The 17108-nt window shown below is 41.4% G+C and overlaps 1 protein-coding gene across 3 annotated transcripts in view; it reads left to right on the forward strand.

The window, feature by feature from the left end:
• Positions 1 to 6151: 6151 nt before the first annotated feature.
• GABRB3 (gamma-aminobutyric acid type A receptor subunit beta3) overlaps positions 6152 to 17108 on the forward strand; it is a 255256-nt gene continuing 244299 nt past the window's right edge. The window contains exons 1-3 of one of the 3 annotated variants that reach the window (XM_037832818.1): positions 6152 to 6267; positions 7066 to 7157; positions 7381 to 7448. In XM_037832818.1, the coding sequence (XP_037688746.1) occupies positions 6188 to 6267; positions 7066 to 7157; positions 7381 to 7448 (240 nt within the window). In that variant the 5' untranslated portion in view covers positions 6152 to 6187. Of the gene's footprint in view, positions 6268 to 6858; positions 6939 to 7065; positions 7158 to 7380; positions 7449 to 13355; positions 13406 to 17108 lie in introns of those variants that run through there. The other 2 variants (XM_037832817.1, XM_037832819.1) reach the window with 2 other exon arrangements.

Below are 17108 nucleotides of genomic sequence, written 5' to 3' on the forward strand. Positions count from 1 at the left end.
AAGATTTTCCAGTCTCATCTTATATTTTCCCTGCTCATATCTGAAATTAGCCACTTTTCCAAGGAGCTCTGTTCCTTTCAGTAGAAAATTATATGTAGAAGACAAGGTATGGGTGTTGGGTCCACTCATTCTTATTAGACTGTCACTGCTTCCAGGTCATTTTGGTAGACAGTACTAGAAATATATGTATATATGTGTACAAATGTATGTATAAAATTATATATGTATATATATATGTGTACATACCTGTAATTATATATCATATAGTTCACACTAAAGCATCCAATTCCAACCTCACACAACAGGGATTATTTCTTTATTCCCTGTGTCTGTAACTCCCATACCCAACAGAGGCAAACATGGCTTCTACTACCCTTAATATTTTTACATATTTATCAATCTCCAGATTCATAACCAATCTCCCCTTCCATAACTCTGTCTCCTGCAGACATTTTCTTCACCATGCTCTGGTTCTGACTTACTATCTCGGGCCATCTCATCCAGTGAACACCCTTCTCACCCTTCTTGGGAACCAAATTCCCATGACAAGGTGCCCAACACATAGCTGCCAACCTCATGTTTCCTCCTTGCACGAGCTTTGGCAGCCCATGCCAGGAGGCCTGTCTGTGGGAATGTCTTCCTGACACTGCTGTGCTCTAATTCTCCATTCCAGCATGGCCCTCCCAGCATGGCAGCCTCCGAGCCTCTCACCACACACACCAGACCACCCCTCCATGGGGACTCCTTCCTCCCACTGCTTTGGCTCTGACTTGGAATACTGGGCTATGTCTCCCACTTCAGTGCCTTCCTCATCTCATGTGGGTTCTCCCTCCCCAGTGATACCTCCTCATTTTGCTTTGACTGTGGCTTCCCAAATCTGCTGCTTACCTGTGCAGATGTCTTTCTCAACCCACTCAGACTACAACACACCATGCCTTCTTCACACTGTGTGGGATCTGATCTTCTAGGCCACAGCACCCAAGGTTCCCACTCTACAACAGACCCATACTGTGTATTGCCTAACTTTTTGGAATGAACTTTTCAGGTATATACAAAAAAGGAAGAGAGAAAAGGGGAGAGTGGAAAGAACAAAAATAGGAAAAAGATGTTAACATATTTAACAATAAAACACACACATAACTGAACATTTTCCTCTAATATCGAAACAAGTCAAGGGTGTCCACTCTCACAGCTTTTATTCTACACTGTACTGCAGGTCCAAGCTGGTAAATAAATAGCATCCATATTGGAATGGATGAAGTAAAACTGTCTGTATTCACAGATGACATTACTATCTCTTTGAGGAATCCTAAGGAATTTATGGAAGAAAATACATCTAACAATAATAAGCTCATTGGACAAGATTGTGGGGTGCAACATCAATATATAAAAATGAATTGTATTTCTACATACTTGCAACAAACTGGAAAATGGAATTTTAAAAACACCATTTACAACTAGAAACCAGAAGTTGGAGGCCACACAGGAAGAAGCCAGTCAGAGGAAACCCGAAGAGTCAAAGAAAGGACAGGGCACTGCCATGTGATGGGGAGGAAGGCACAAGCTAAAGAACCCCAAGGCTTGCCAACAGCCAGCACCAGAACACTGCAGTCTTTGGGGAGACAGCAAGCCTTGCCAGTATCTTGATTTGGAACTTCTTCTAGCCTCACAATCATGAGCCAATACATTCTTGTTAAGCCAAAAAAAAAAAAAAAAAAGAAAAGAAAAAAAAAAGAAATCATTTACAACAGCATACAAATGTGAAATACTTAAAGATACATAATTTAAGGAATCACATATGAGACTTCTAAACTGAAAATTACAAAATAGTCTGAGAAAAATCAAAGATGACCTAAATAATGAATCGATATACAATTTTCATGGATTGGGAGATTCAAAACTGTTAAGATGTTGATTTTCCTTAAATTCATCTATAGATATTCATTCAACACCAATTAAAATGGGAAAAAATACAACTTATGCAATAACGCACAAGCAATAGAACTATTTTAATAATCTTCATCAATTGTAACAAAGGTAACTACTGTTAAAAAAAATACAATTTTAAAAAAAGTGCTATTATCAATTGTAACAAATGTTCCACACCAATGCAAAATGTTTGTGGTGGGGTGGTTGATAGGAATCCTGTATTTTATGCAGGATTTTTTTTTTTTGTAAATTCCCAAGTTCTCTAATTTTAAAAAATCTCATCAGGTTTCTTTATGAAAATTTAAAAGATAATTATAAAATGTATGAAAATGCAAAGACCTATAATAATCATAAGAATTTTGAAAGAAGATAAAAGTTGGATGAATTATTCTACCTAATTTCAATATTTAATTTGCAGCTACAGAATAAAAGTGGTGTGGTATTGGTATAAGGATATACATACAGATTAGTGGAACATAATAAGTAAAATGAGTCCAAAAATGTAATCACACATATAAGGCAAATTGATTTTCAACAAAATCTAAAGGCAACTCAATGTGAATAGAATAGTATTTTCAACAAATCATGTCAGAACAATTGGAAAAAAGAGCATCAACCCTTACACCATACATGAAAATTAACTAGAAATACATCTTAGATCTAAATATTAATACTAATGTCTAGAAAAAACAGAGAAAATCTTAACTTTGGTTTAGTTAAAGGATTCTAAGAACTCCAAAAGCAAGAACCATAAAAGAAAATAAATTGATATATTGATATATTGGACTTATGAATGTAAATTCTTCTTTCCATCAAAGATACTATCCAAGAAATGAAATAGGAAAGCCACAAATGGGAAAAGGTGTTCTTCACATTACACATATATTTCAAAGGACTTTTATCTAAAACATATAAAGAATGCTTACATCTCAATAAGAAGACTGTATTTTTGGGGCAAAATTTTAGATACTTCAACAAAGAAGATATAAGAAAGGTCAGTGCAGAAATAAAATATGATTACCATCATGTCATCAGCAAATGCATATTAAAATTACCAGAATTATATCCACCAGAATGGGTAACAAGAATGTGGAGCATCTACAATTCTTAAACATGGCTTGTGAAATATAGAAATTCCAAATACTTTGGAAAATATTTTGTCAGTTCCTTATAAAGGCAAACATGCACTTAAAATATAATTCAGCCATTCTAGTCCTAGGCATATACCTAAGAGAAGTTAAAGCATGTATACAAACAAGTCCTGTAACGGTAAAGGTCCACCAACAGGTGTATGGATCAATAAATTGTGAAATAGTCATACAATGGGATACTACTCAGCAATAAAAAGGAATGAACTACAGATACTGAAGCACAGATAGATATCAGAAACATTATGCTGAATGAATAAGGTCTGACAGTGTATACTACATAATTCCATTTAGATAGAATTCTAGAACAGGCAAAAATAGTCTATAATTGCAGAACACAGATGAATGCTTGTCTGAGAATCATGGGGACCAAAGAGGAGAGAATTTGGGGGGAGGATGAAAACACTTAACCAATTTGACACATGTTTAAATCCAACTGTACCTGTAACATTTAATTTCACATAAGTTATACCTCAAAATTGGTTATGAGCTATTTTTAAAAGGAGTGTCAAACCATGTTGTCAGAATGTTGATACTGTTTGTACAAATAAGCTGGTTCTCTATAATTAAGAGGCTACTATGGCTGAACAAAGCACAGTTTGATAAAAGGCATTCAGGGCAGCCGAATGCTGTCCTGGGCTATGTAGTGATTATGTGATGCTGCCCTCCTGTTCCTTTCCTCCCTTCTTCCTCCTTTAAGGGCCCCTCTTTAGAACCCTTTTACTATGAAAAATGGCATTTGCCTCTCTTTTCTTCCTCCATGAAAACTTATCCATTTTGGGACACCTAGGAACTGTCAGTTGAAAATCTCTTTCAGTCCCTTTTCAGATGAAAGTGAATGAAAGTAAGAAATGAATTAATGATTTCTTGCCTACTTAGCTAATACATTATCAACAAAATATTCTTGATTTCAGGAATCCTGCAGGAGAGTAGGAGGGTGAGTATGCTTGGGGGTTCTGTGTTCATCTGACCCTCCCACATGGCAGCCTGGGTGGAAGGTCAGCCTCATTTCCAGCCCTAGCAGGACGTGCAGGTACAAACTAAGGGGCAACTGTAAAGAGCATGAGTAGGCAAGTGTGTGAGGGCCTTATAGTCACATGCATCTTGGTCCTTCCTCTGCACACTTGCCTCAGTTTCTGTCCTTGATTTTGCATTCAGAGTATAAACAGCTTGCATTTTAGGTGGTGCTTTCAATGATTTTGCCGACTGGTTGTTGACTTAGCCTGGGTTCCCCTGAAAGCATATGAGTCAAACTTTAAGTGCTGCTACTTGATTAGGGTGTGTAATACTGATGAACACAGGAGTGAAAGAAAAGAGGATCAAGATATGAAAGATGGGAAAACATACAGGAGAGTTTCTCACCAGGCAGACTCGAGCTGAGTATGAAGAGTAACTGAAGGTTCCATCTCTCATCTGGTGAGAGAACACTGTCATCTCTGTATCTTAGGACATTTCTTGTGAGTGATCAAGCAAGAATCATTTATCCACTGGTTCCCATCTTTCATTAGTTGGTCCACCTCATACATTGCTAACTTCCCTGCAATTCCAAATTGCTCAGTGGGAACTGAGCAGGTCTTGTCACATCTTAGACCTCATGGTCAATTGAGAAGCACAAGGATGAGAAGCAAGAGGCAGGCAATGCATATATGAGCTGAAGGATGTGGGTTTGTACTGTGTATGTAGTTGATGTGAGTTGAAGTAGCAGCTGGGGGTGGTGATAAATAGGAGCAAGAGCCTCAGAGACAGGGTAAATTCAAGATGTGAGGTGGTGCATGGTTGGATAATAATAGTGTTTGTAACATGGTTTTGTGAGTCTTAGAAAAATATAAAATAAAAGGGAGGGGATAATTCTTGCTATGTTGTTGACTTTATTCAAACACCTTATTTTCATTGTCTACTTTCTATAGCCATAATCCCCACCAGGGCATTTCTTAAAACAGGTATATGCAAATAGAAGAAATACACTAAAAGATTAATATAGCAGCATGAAGATAAGGATCTCATTTCCTAGCATAATTCCATTACACATTAATGGGATGCAGAATATAAAGTAGTAGTGAATAGATGTTTCCAGAAAATAATTAGGGAGCTATATTTATCTCTGAGCCTATCTTAATATCAACCTTTCAGAGTCTGCGGTCAAATTTTCTATTCCAAAAATAAAATTGCTGATATTTTAAAAAACCAACGATATTTAAAATTAATGCATAGAGAAATCCCACTTGAGAATAAGGGTCTAGACTGAGATATTTGCCTATATGAAGTCTTGACACTGGAAAAGCTTAAGTTTTATAGAAATATGAGTCAGTAAAGAGGGAAGCAGATATCTATTATTAACCATTCATTAAGTCCTAGAATGGCCCAAATAAGTCTATAGAACATAAAATTGGCTTGATCTGTAGGTTTTGTTGGTTGACCACAAGTAGGATTATGTATCCTTTTCCCTCAATATTAGAAGTTTGAGGCACAGAGTAACTTTATTGAGGATCATACACTAAAGAAAAAGATACAGTGGCAGAGACAGCCGTTAGATCCACAGGGCATCATGGACCCCAGAGTACACGCGTCAGTTTCTTGGCCAGTGCGCCAGCGACCTTCTAATGACAGCCCAAAAATGGGCGCCTGTCATATGGAAAACGATGATTCTTCAAACACTTGCCTCACAGTAAGCACCACGGACAGCTCCGAGCTGACCCAGAAAAGCCATTATTTCCTCATCCCTGAAATGGCAGTCCGGGGTCTCCAAATCTGATTCTGACTCGAGCCTACTGATTATAAAATGCGCAAATTCAAGTCTTTCTTTTCCCACTCATTATAACTGCAAGCCTGTGAACTGGGAGCGAACAGGGCTTGCAGGAAATGTCCGTAGGTAACGGTGAGAGGGATGGTTTAAAGCACCAAATATTTTAAAAAAATGCGCTTATATTTTATAAATAATTAATCGGGCCGTCGCGACGCAAGGGGTTGGAAGGAGGGTCAGACGGGAAAGCCCGGGGAGGGGGCGGCGAGGGGGTGGTGCGGCAGGGGCGGGGATCCCGCGTAGCCGCTCAAATGCTCTGCGACTGTGGGGAGAGCAGATCCCACCCAGGTCAGGCCGCAGGAGCAGCACCATGTGCTCCGGACTCCCGGGCCTCCTGCTGCCCATCTGGCTCTCCTGGACCCTGGGGAGCCGAGGCTCCGAGCCCCACAGGTGAGGCAAGAGCTTCTCCATGGCCCCACAGCTTCCCTCGTGGCCGCACTCAGTTTCCGGGCCCCGAGCTTGTGCGGCACCTTCTGGCTCTCGGGCCGCGCTGCAGCTGGACTGGGGTCTCCGAGAAGGGGTCGGGGGTGGGAGCCGGTAGCGCTTTCTTCGCCGCCATGGCAGCCTGGCCGCCGCGGATCCCCGCTCTCAGCCGTCCGTGAGGAGCCCGGAGGACCCCGCCGCCGCAGCTCCCGCCCGCCGTGCCCCCGCCCTGGCGATGCGCTGCACCCCACAGTCCCTGTGCTTCGGTCCCCGCGCGCGGTGGCTGAGGCCAGAGGGAGTGGCAAAGGGAGCAGGCCGCGGGGCCGCGGAGAGCGCGGGGGCGGGCAGAGCGTGCAGCTCTGCCGGCCCAGCCTCGGTCCCCGCGCCCGCTGCTCCTCCCCTCCCAGCGCCCGCTCCTCCCCCTCCTCTCCTCCCCCTCCTCCCTCCTCCGCTCGGGGCCAGCGCGGCGGCGGCGGCGGCAGCAGCAGGAGCAGCCCCGGCTGCGGGTCGCGACGGCGGCGGGGCGCCCCCTCCCCCGTGCCGGGGCGCGGCGGAGGGATGTGGGGCTTTGCGGGAGGAAGGTTTTTTGGCATCTTCTCGGCCCCGGTGCTGGTGGCGGTGGTGTGCTGCGCCCAGAGGTAGGGTCGCGGGCGGGTGGGCAGGAAGCGGGCCGGGCGGCGGGCAGGGCGCGGGCGTGCGCGCCGGGCGCTGGAGGGTGAACCACCGCCTGACCCTGCTCTCTGTGCCCCCCCGCCCCCTCCCCAGCGTGAACGATCCCGGGAACATGTCCTTTGTGAAGGAGACGGTGGACAAGCTGTTGAAAGGCTACGACATTCGCCTAAGACCGGACTTCGGGGGTAAGTGGGGTGCGCGCGGCCGCTGCGGGAAGCGCGAACCGTGGCGCTGGCGGCCTGGGCGGAGGAGGAAGGCGGGGGCCGCATCCGCCAAGCTGCGGCAGGGTGGGGATGGGGGTGGGGGAGCACTTCGCCTGCGCCCCCTCCACTGCCAGCCCCCATCCTCAGAGCCACCCGCACCCATGCACGAGCTTGGCTGGTGACCATGTCGTGCGCTTCCCCGTAGGTCCTCCGGTCTGCGTGGGTATGAACATTGACATCGCCAGCATCGACATGGTTTCCGAAGTCAATATGGTGAGTGCCCACCCTCCGCAGGCTCTCTCCGAGCCCCTGTCCCTCTGTCCGGGCATGGGCCCACAGGCGTCGGCAGTGTTGGGCCGGGGGCCTCCCCCGCCGGGTTGAGCTTCCCGGCCCCACAGAGGGACCTCGCTCCGGGGCGCCGGCCTCTGCTCGCGCGGCGCTCCCGACCAGCCTTGGGTGCGCGGGGGGCGTCGTTGGCGTCGGAGCCGAGCGCAGGGCGCACCCTCCCCACGGAAAGGGTCTTGAAATGGCCTAGCGCTCCGCTTCTCCCGCTGCCCTCGTGCTCCCGGCAAGTCCAGCGGTCTGTCACTTGGTCCCGTGTTTTCTCAAGTGCGGTCTCGCCTCCTGAGCAACAGGCGCTGGGGAACCGGGGAGAGAGGCGCGATGTGGGGGTGGCTCATATATTCTAGGTAAGAGGTACTTAGTTTCCCTTGTTGTCGTTGGGGAAGAGATCCTGGAAGCTGGAAAGGAGAACGGGGTCTGTGGTCTGTGTATTCTAGGGTGTCTCAGGTCTGTTTCGTTGATATCAGCAGCTTTTTTCTGGGCAAGCTCTTGGGCAGTGACTTCCGGAACCCCGCGCCCCGCGGTCGCTGTCCGAGGTGCTGACGGGGCCGCGCCGGCTCTGAGAACCCGAGGGCCTGGGCTGCAGGCCGGGTTCTGTGTATGCGCCGATATTCCAGGAGTAGTGGCAAAGCAAGTGCGTCCAGCGACTGTTAGGGTTTATTTTCATGGTAACAGCATTCAGTGTTATGATCTGTGGGAAGCGGAGGTCAGTATCTCGAGTTACCGAGCGGGTATCACTAGCTTTTGGACTGAACACTTCAGGCCAACGGGGAATAAGGACAAAAATGACCCCTTTCATTTGTTAATTGAGCTGACAAACCAAGGAATTTGGGATCAGTTTTATTCTCTGTTAAGTGGCATTTCATAATTTGAAAGAGATCTTTTTCTGCAAGAAAAAATTTGGCAACTTCTCTTTTGAACATGTGACATTGAGAAAATAATGAGGCATGGTTTCAGATAGACCCAATAGGTCGATGTTTCTCAACTCTGGAGCACAGCAGAATCACGTGGACAAACTTATTTTAAATACTTACCCCCAGGCTTCTCACTCTAAGGGATTCTGACCCATCTACTCTAGAGTGAAGACTTAGGGTCTCTACTTTTAAAACAAGTGTTTCAAATTATTTTGAAGCAGGTATCTTGTGGGCAACATTTTGAGAAATATTGCAATGCATTATAGAGATACGAACATATACAAATGAATTTAAATAACTCTTTAAACACACTATTTAACATGATATTTAAAATATATATTTAAATATATACTACAGTGGACTTTATAGGAAGAAATCTTGGACTACACCAAACTATATTTTCATCAGTTTCTCATTCTTGTCCTTAAGATTTTAAAATTACATGCGATTTAAAAAAGATGTTCTTTTCTTTTAAAACTTATCAGGTTATTTGTATATCAAGGCATTAAAATAATAAAGGTGTTAGAGAGAAATATGAAAGGAATGTGAGTTTTATATGCATTACTTCACATTAAAAATGAACATTACATATATTTCAGTTTTTCTTGTAATTTTATAAAAATAATTCTGTCATAAAGATATGTTTTTATGGTCTTTAGGGAACAAATTAATGCACTCAAGATTTCCTCTGTAATCTGTGGTTTTCTTCACTGGACCTTCACATTCTTTGGAGAAGACAACTTGGTACAGAAATAAACTGAATACTCAGTGGACTACCATGTAAAAATTATTATATTAGATGTCAAAAAAAGAGAAACGTATTGATGTGGCCCTTTCAGTACCCAATACAGTACTGAAACAATCAGGGGAATGAGAAGTACATGCTGTTCTAGACCATTGCACAATATGTATGAGTTATTTTTTTTTTTTTTTTAACTTACTTATCCGATTGTTCTGGCTTCAAATTGATACTTAATACCTTTAAAATTTTCATCAGTGTTTTTCTAATCCATAGAATATAAATTGAGGTGCTCCATTTTTTTCTGGAACCAATAATATAAATAAAAATTGGAGATACAGGCCATTGTATTGAACAGTCTTTAATGAAATTGCTTCTGTAGCCAACAGGGTGCATAACATAGTCATGGTATACTTGATCTATTTTTCTTCATTCTCATGATGGTATTTTTTTCTGACTTTATAAACATAAATTTATTGTAAACAAAAATTAGGGATTGATAGGATTGGATACAAAGGCCATTGGACAGATACAACTGAATATTCATTTGAAATATCTTTCTCCCACAAGTGGTCTACATCAGGCTTTAGAAAAAACAGATATTCCTCAACATATTTGCTCATGATAATAGCTATGATATTTGATCAATTAAATAAGTTCAAAATAGCAGTGATTAAGCATCAATTTTAGGGTCACATGTTTTTAGAGAAAGAACAGAATATGCAAGCATAAGACTAGAGCCTCCCCTCAGTCATGATGCCTAGAAACAACACATTCCATTTCAGGCTTCCTTAATCATCTTACTAGTCTTACTAAATTAAATTTAGTGTTGTGAAATTGTGAAGCTAATTAAGAAGTTGTCTCACTTTCAGGGCATTGTGACTACTAGAGGAGATATGGCAAATGGTTGTAACAAAAATAGGATGCAATAGATCTGTTAGAGGAACAAATGAGAGGAGCACATGGAAGAAAGAGAGAGATGGCTTTAGACATGGACAACTTCATGAAAGAAATTATATTTAAATTGGGTGAGACGGATGAATAGTGTCGTGACTGGCATAAGTGCAGAAGGGGATTCTGGGTTAGGAAACGAGAAGATAAAGATACATATGGTGGATTCTCAGGCTCACACATTGGGAAGAGGAGATTCAAGAGGTTAAATTGGAAAGTAGGACAAACTCTGTTCACCTGCGCCCTTCTCAGTCATGCTGCGATTTTTGGATACTAATTTTCAGGGAATAAGAAGCCCCTAAATATTTCTAAGCAGATGACTGACATGATTTGAGATGTGGGTTAGGACAAATACTGCGGCCAAATTATAAACTTAGTGGAGTGGGAATGTTAAGCTGAAAGAGTGAAATTTGCAGGAAAATCAGGAATAGATGATTATAGATGGTCACTCCTTGAAATTTTTCTCAGAGGGTATCATGTATATTCTTGATAACATATATTTAATGAAATAAATAAAAAATTACCAACATCCGAAATAAGGATGTTATAAAATGTATGTGTCTCAACGTGTGAGATATATGTATGTGTTTGTCCATGAGTTTTTGGGGGGTGATTGTTGAAAACAGTAACAGATATTGTGCAATAGTAATGCTGCTACTTTTCTCTGAACAATTGTAAAGGCCAATCTTTATCTACTGGTACTGCATGTAGACTATGCCTCCAGAGACTGCCCTGACCTCAAATAAATAGGTAGACAGATAAATTATATATGTATATGTATTATACATATTATCATTTACCTTGGTGCTTCATAAAAATGGTCTAAGAACAGATATGCATATTTTAATATTTAACATTATTTTCCTTTAGCTATTTTGAGGATAAAGGGGATAGTCTACGTTTTCATTTTGCTAAATCTTCCAACTGTTCTTTTCATTATTTTTTTTAAAATCAGCTGTCAAGCAAAGACCATATTGCTCTATATAATTTCCTATTTTTCTCTTACTTCTTGTTTTAAAATTTCAGATAATCTTTTAAAATTATGCACAGTTAGGTAATTATTCTTTAAGTGACATTGTATAGGTAAAAGAAAGCTATCTACCAAAATTATTATATATGTTTAAGTGTTACAATCCTTGTGCTTAGCATTGTTCCCGGCGTATATTGTATAATGAATATGTGCTGGATAGATAGTTGGAGAAATGAATAAATGGACAACAATTGAAAAATAGGAAACAATTAGAAAATTTTATCTTAGAAACAATATTTTAAAGGAGACATGAGTTCTCATTTATTTTTTATTTTAATTATTAGAATGAGCCATTGTTTGACTTGTTAGTTTGGAGCAGAACCTACACATACTTACTTTGTACTTCATTAACTACAAGGTATTAGGAACATGAAACTAAATATAAACTCTAGTAATAGTAATACTAATGTCTATGATTAGATTTGTATTTTGTTATTACTTTATATATAATTAATCAATTAAAATTTAACTCAGTGCTGGTAAAAATGTTACTACAGAATTTTTCCCTTATGTCGTGAATAAATCATAAATTACCATCTTTTTATTTTTTAGAGTTCCTTTAAGGTGATGTGCATTGTTAGTTCTTATGAGATATATTAGTCCATTTTGCTAGTCCTATTGTATTTGTCTCTCATTTGTTGCATTTTTTCTCATAAAATCCATTGCTTTTATGTCTAGGTGTAAAATAAGTATGATATGTAAGCACATAGCCTTAGCCCATTTCAAGAAGTAGCTTTGGAGATGCCTGACTACAAAATAAATACAAATTTACATACAAAACCAGGCACAGACTTCTGATTGCAGTCCCCAAAGAGAGGGCACGTTTGACACAGAAACAGTCAAGGGGGTGGGGCTTAAAGAATTTGAGATCAGATAAGAAGTCCACTCTTAAAGATAACAAGACAGTGACTGAGAACATGAAATCACACAGTAGTAAAGCCTGTGGGCAGGGCAGACTCAGGCTAATTTTACAGACCCTGAGATACTTGAACCAGGAGGTAAGTAGTGTTAGGAGGAAAAAAAAATTATATGTCATTGTTCACAAGGGATAGATTAAAACTATAGTTCAAAAAAGCCTTATGCAACTTGTGGATGATAAGTACACATGCTATTAGTGGGAAATGTTGTTGTTTGAAGCTTTGTGAGTGCTATGTCAGAAACCAAATCTTTATCTGACTCATGTCACTGCATATTTTACATGACTTCATAAAATCTATTGGTTGGCTGAAGTAATGGAACTTTTTTCCTTAAAATGAAATGAGAACTTCTTCTTTGAACAATGTCTCCAATATGCTTAAAGGGCAGGTATAAGATAATAAACACACTAAAAGACTGAGACGAGTGTTACAATCATTAAAAAGATAAAGCGTTTTGGGGAGGAGAGGGCAAACCATATACTAATACAGTTTTACATATTACAGAATCATTACTATCTATGTAACAATTGTCTGAACATATCATATATTTAATTTTTATATATCCAGTGCATATGTGTGTACACACACACATACACTTGCATTATCACCTCATGTCTTTATTTCCCCTTTTTGGAAGTGTGGGCAAGAGGCTAGAGTGAGCTAGAATCAGAGGTTCAGAGAATGCAGATTTTAGGAATTTTTGGATCAAACTGATGTAATTTAGTACAGCCTTCCCCAATTTCAGAGAGTAAAGGTTGCTTTACCATTAGTGAATTCTGAGTGAACACCCAAAGTATGCCCAGCACTGTCTTGGGTTCTCAGGCAGGAGAAGCTAATTCCAGTAGTCCAGGGAGGATGAAAAGAGCCTAATGGGACTGAGAGCAGTGGGATCTTTTTCCAGGTCTATGGGAGCATCTAGCCAGTTACTTAACACTCAGTAATTCAGTTTCAGGCTTCCCAGATGCCCAATGGCATGCCAGAAGAATTGATGCCAAAGTGGTATCGCAAAGGGCTTAGCTCCACAGAGAAAACTGTGGTGAAGACACCCACACAATCACACCCACACAAACACAAGTTAGAAAGCTATTCTTTACTGATTTCTTCCAGAGAGGCACTGACCATATTCAGAGTTTGCCTGTGAATCATCATTAGCAGTTTAAGGGCAAGAAGTGTGCTAATGTTCTTATTACAAAGTAAAGCTGGGGGATGACTCAGCAGAAAGGAAACAGCATTTCCCTGACCCAGTTGGGGTTGGAAAACTGCTTACATGGAAGGCATTCCACAGTAAGGCACAGAGAGTGTCTTGGCATTTGGTTCCAGGTTGCTGAGTTTCAGAGGTAAGATGTAAGGCTGTTTGTGGAGGTTACTACTTTTCACCGGCCGTATGTTTCATGCATAAGTTATGATCATGCATCAAAGCCAAGACATGGATAAGAAAGCATATAATGAATTTCAGAAACAGATGAGAATACCTTACATAATTTGCTCCTTATAGAGACAGGCTTGTGTTAATAGTAGAATGGATGGGGGAAAGCACATAGAAAATGCTTTTTGTCTTTTCCCTCAGGGAGGTTGTAAATCTTATGTTGCTACATCTCTTAAAACTGGTGTCCTACGAGCATTGTGCTGTTGGGAATGAATTCTTGCTTGAGACTGTGCTGGGATCCAAGACACCATGGTGCCTTGTACATAGAGGCAGTTCATTAAATGTGTGCTTTGAATTGACGTACAAATCTGCTTATTTATATGTAGTTAAGGAACAGATACTTCTGGTAGGTAATTTAGCTTCATTTGACAAATTATGGTTATTCTCTGTCTTAAACTCCAATGTTTGTTTTGTTTTTTTTCCAAAAAATAAAATAATCTGCTTATATTTCCTTAGATGATGGTAAATAAAAGGAGTTCAAAAAATAGCTGTTGATTTTTGGGCTACTTACCAAATGAACATGTCTTGTGGAGTTGGTGCTCATTTAACTGAAGGCTGGCATAGAAGGTCTGTGGTTAGTGTTCTTCTCATTAAATGCATGTGGAAACTGAAGGAAAGTAAGGGTGTCAACAGCAAGTGTAAAGTCTCTTGTGGAAAGAAAGTTTCAAGTCTGAGACTTTAAACATATTGGTTTTCACAAATAAAGCAATATGGATCCAATACTTAATTTTCCACAATATGACAGTCTGTGACAGCTCTTATTTTTGTCCTTAGGTAACAGAATCTTCTTTCTCATATGAGGCATACTGATCATTGCATTTTGAGCATTTGGGATCTTTTATTTTGCAGTGGATACTATGCTGAGGTGTAACAGGTGGTGATAACTAATAGTATTGTGCCAGTTCAAATGTAGTTATGTCCCCCCAAATGCCATTATCTTTGATCCAATCTTGTGTAGGCAGACATATAAGTGTTGATTATGTTGGAATATTTGGATTAGGTTGTTTCCATGGAGATGTGCCCTACCCAACTGTAGGTGATAACTCTGATTAGATAATTTCCATGGAGGCGTGGCCCTGCCCATTCAGCATGGGCCTTGATTAGTTCACTAGAGCACTATGTAAGCTCAGACAGAAGGAGCAAGCTTTCTACAGCCAAGGTGGACATTTTGAAGAATTCACGGGAGCTGAGAGAGGAACTGCAACTTAGAGAGACATTTTGAAGATGGCCATTGAAAGCAGACACCTGCCACATGACTTCCCAGCTAACAGAGGTTTTCCGGATGCCACTAGCCATCCTCCAGTGAAGGTACGTGATTGTTGATGCCTTATCTTGGATACTTTATGACCTTAAGATGGTAATTTGTAATCAAATAAACTCCCTTTATAAAAGCCAGTCCATTTCTGGTGTTTTGCGAAAAGGCAGCATTAGCAAACCGGAACAGATTTTGGTACTGAGAGTTGGGTGCTGCTGAGCTTGCAAATACCAAACATGTTGGAACAGCTTTTTAAATGGATAAGGGGAAGATTCTGGAAGAATTTTGAGGAGCTTGATAGAAAAGGCCTTAACTGCTTTGAAGAGACTGCTTGTAGAAATATGGACTCTAAAGATACTTTTGATGAGGCCTTGGGCAGAAATGATGAATGTGTTGTTGCAAACTGGAAGAAAGGTGATCCTTGTTTTAAAGTGGCAGAGAATTTGGCAAAATTGTGTCCTGGTGTCAGATGGAAGGGAGAATTTGAGAGTGACAAGCTGGGATACTTGGCTGATGGATTTTGAAACTTAAAGTTGTGGATATGGCATGGCTTCTTCTTGCAGCTTATAGTAAAATGTGAGCGGAGAGAGATAAACTTAAAGCTGAACTCTTGGGTTCAAATAAACCAGAAACTGATGGTTTGGAAAATTCCAGGTGTCTAGGGGGTGGAATGCCAGAAGTTATAGCCTCACGTCATGATTTAACCAAACGTGGAACCCGACCACCATTTCAGTACAAGCGAAGATTGGAGATGGAGTTATCCAGAAAGGATTTGTGGAAAGTCCTATTGTCTGACGGCTTTGACCCCTGTGTGCTTCATGCGAAGCCAACAGAATTTTTGTGAGATCTTTATAGATGGAGTTGTTGACTGGAGGCAACAGTCAAGGAACAAATTGAAGGAAAAATTTCTTCAAAGACAGAGCCATGGAGGTTGAGGTCTGGAGTCAAGAGATCTCAGGCTGGGAGAACGGAGTGGCCCACATGCATGGAAAGGGTGAGTTTGCCCCGGAAGTAGAGGATGGGCCTTCCGCCTGGATGCTAAGGAAGAGTCCTGTCACCACAAGCCTCAGAGAGAGTGGAGCACATTCCCCAGGAATGGGGGAGAGCCTGGCCACCACCCCACTGTTCTGAAGGGGTTGAGCATGTGCCCCGGAGATGGAAGAGAATCCGGGAGCTGCCCCAATGTTTGAGGAGGGTGGGGCTGAGAAGGTGGTTTCCCCAATGTGTGGATATGTTGGAGCACTCACTCAAGTGTTTGGAGAGAAAAGGGCTGCCACAGAGGACCTTAGGAAGGGTTAGATCCCAGCTCTCTCAAGCCCCAAGGATAAAATGTCATTCTGTAAATGAATCTCAGACTTTGAAATCTAACTGAGTTTGCCCTGCGGGTTTTAGGAATTGTTTTGGTTCCTTAAACCCTGTTTTCCTTTCAGTTTCTCCTTGTGGCAATGGGAATGTTTATCCTATGAATGTCCCTCCTTTGTATATTGGAAGTAGACAACTTTTTCTAAGTTTCAGAGGTCCACAGCTAGAGGGGAATTATGCCTTAAGACAGACCACTCCTGTAACTGATTTTGATGGGATCTTGTACTTAACTATTGTAACTGAAATGACTTAAGTTTCTATGATATTGTGATGGGATGAATGTATTTCGTAAATGGAAATATCATGTCATTTTGGGGTCCAGGGGGTGGAATGTGCCAGTTCAAATGTATTACATCCTACAAAATGCCATTATCTTTGATGCAATCTTGTGGGGGCAGACATATTAGTGTTGATTAGATTGTAAGTGTTTCCATGGAGATGTGCCCCACCCAAATGTGGGTGATGACTCTGGATAATTTCCATGGAGTTGCAGCCCCACCCATTCAGCATGGCCTGGGTTAGTTTACTGGAGCACTATATAAGCTCAGACAGAAGGAACGAGCTTGCTACAGCCAAGAGGGACACTTTGAAGAACTCACAGAAGCTGAGAGAGGAACTGCAACTTAGAGAGACATTTTGAAGATGGCCATTTAAAGCAGACACCAGGCATGTGCCTTCCCAGCTAACAGAGGTTTTCCAGACACCATTGGCCATCCTTCAGTAAAGGTAACCCAATTGCTGATGCATTACCTTGGACACTTTATGGCCTTAAGACTGTAACTTTGTAACCAAATAAACCCCCTTTTAAAAGCCAATCCATTTCTGGTGTTTTGTATAAGGCACCATTAGCAAACTGGAACAAGTATTATACCATTTGGCAGTTTATAAAATGCTTCATGTATTTTGTCCTATTTGATCATCAACCTTGATAATCATCCTGGTAAACATAGGGTAACCCAGGTAAAGCAAGTGTTAACAGCATCTCCATCTTTCAGAT

The sequence above is a fragment of the Choloepus didactylus genome, chromosome 4 (genome assembly GCF_015220235.1).
Source record: "Choloepus didactylus isolate mChoDid1 chromosome 4, mChoDid1.pri, whole genome shotgun sequence".
Taxonomy (NCBI): domain Eukaryota; kingdom Metazoa; phylum Chordata; class Mammalia; order Pilosa; family Megalonychidae; genus Choloepus; species Choloepus didactylus.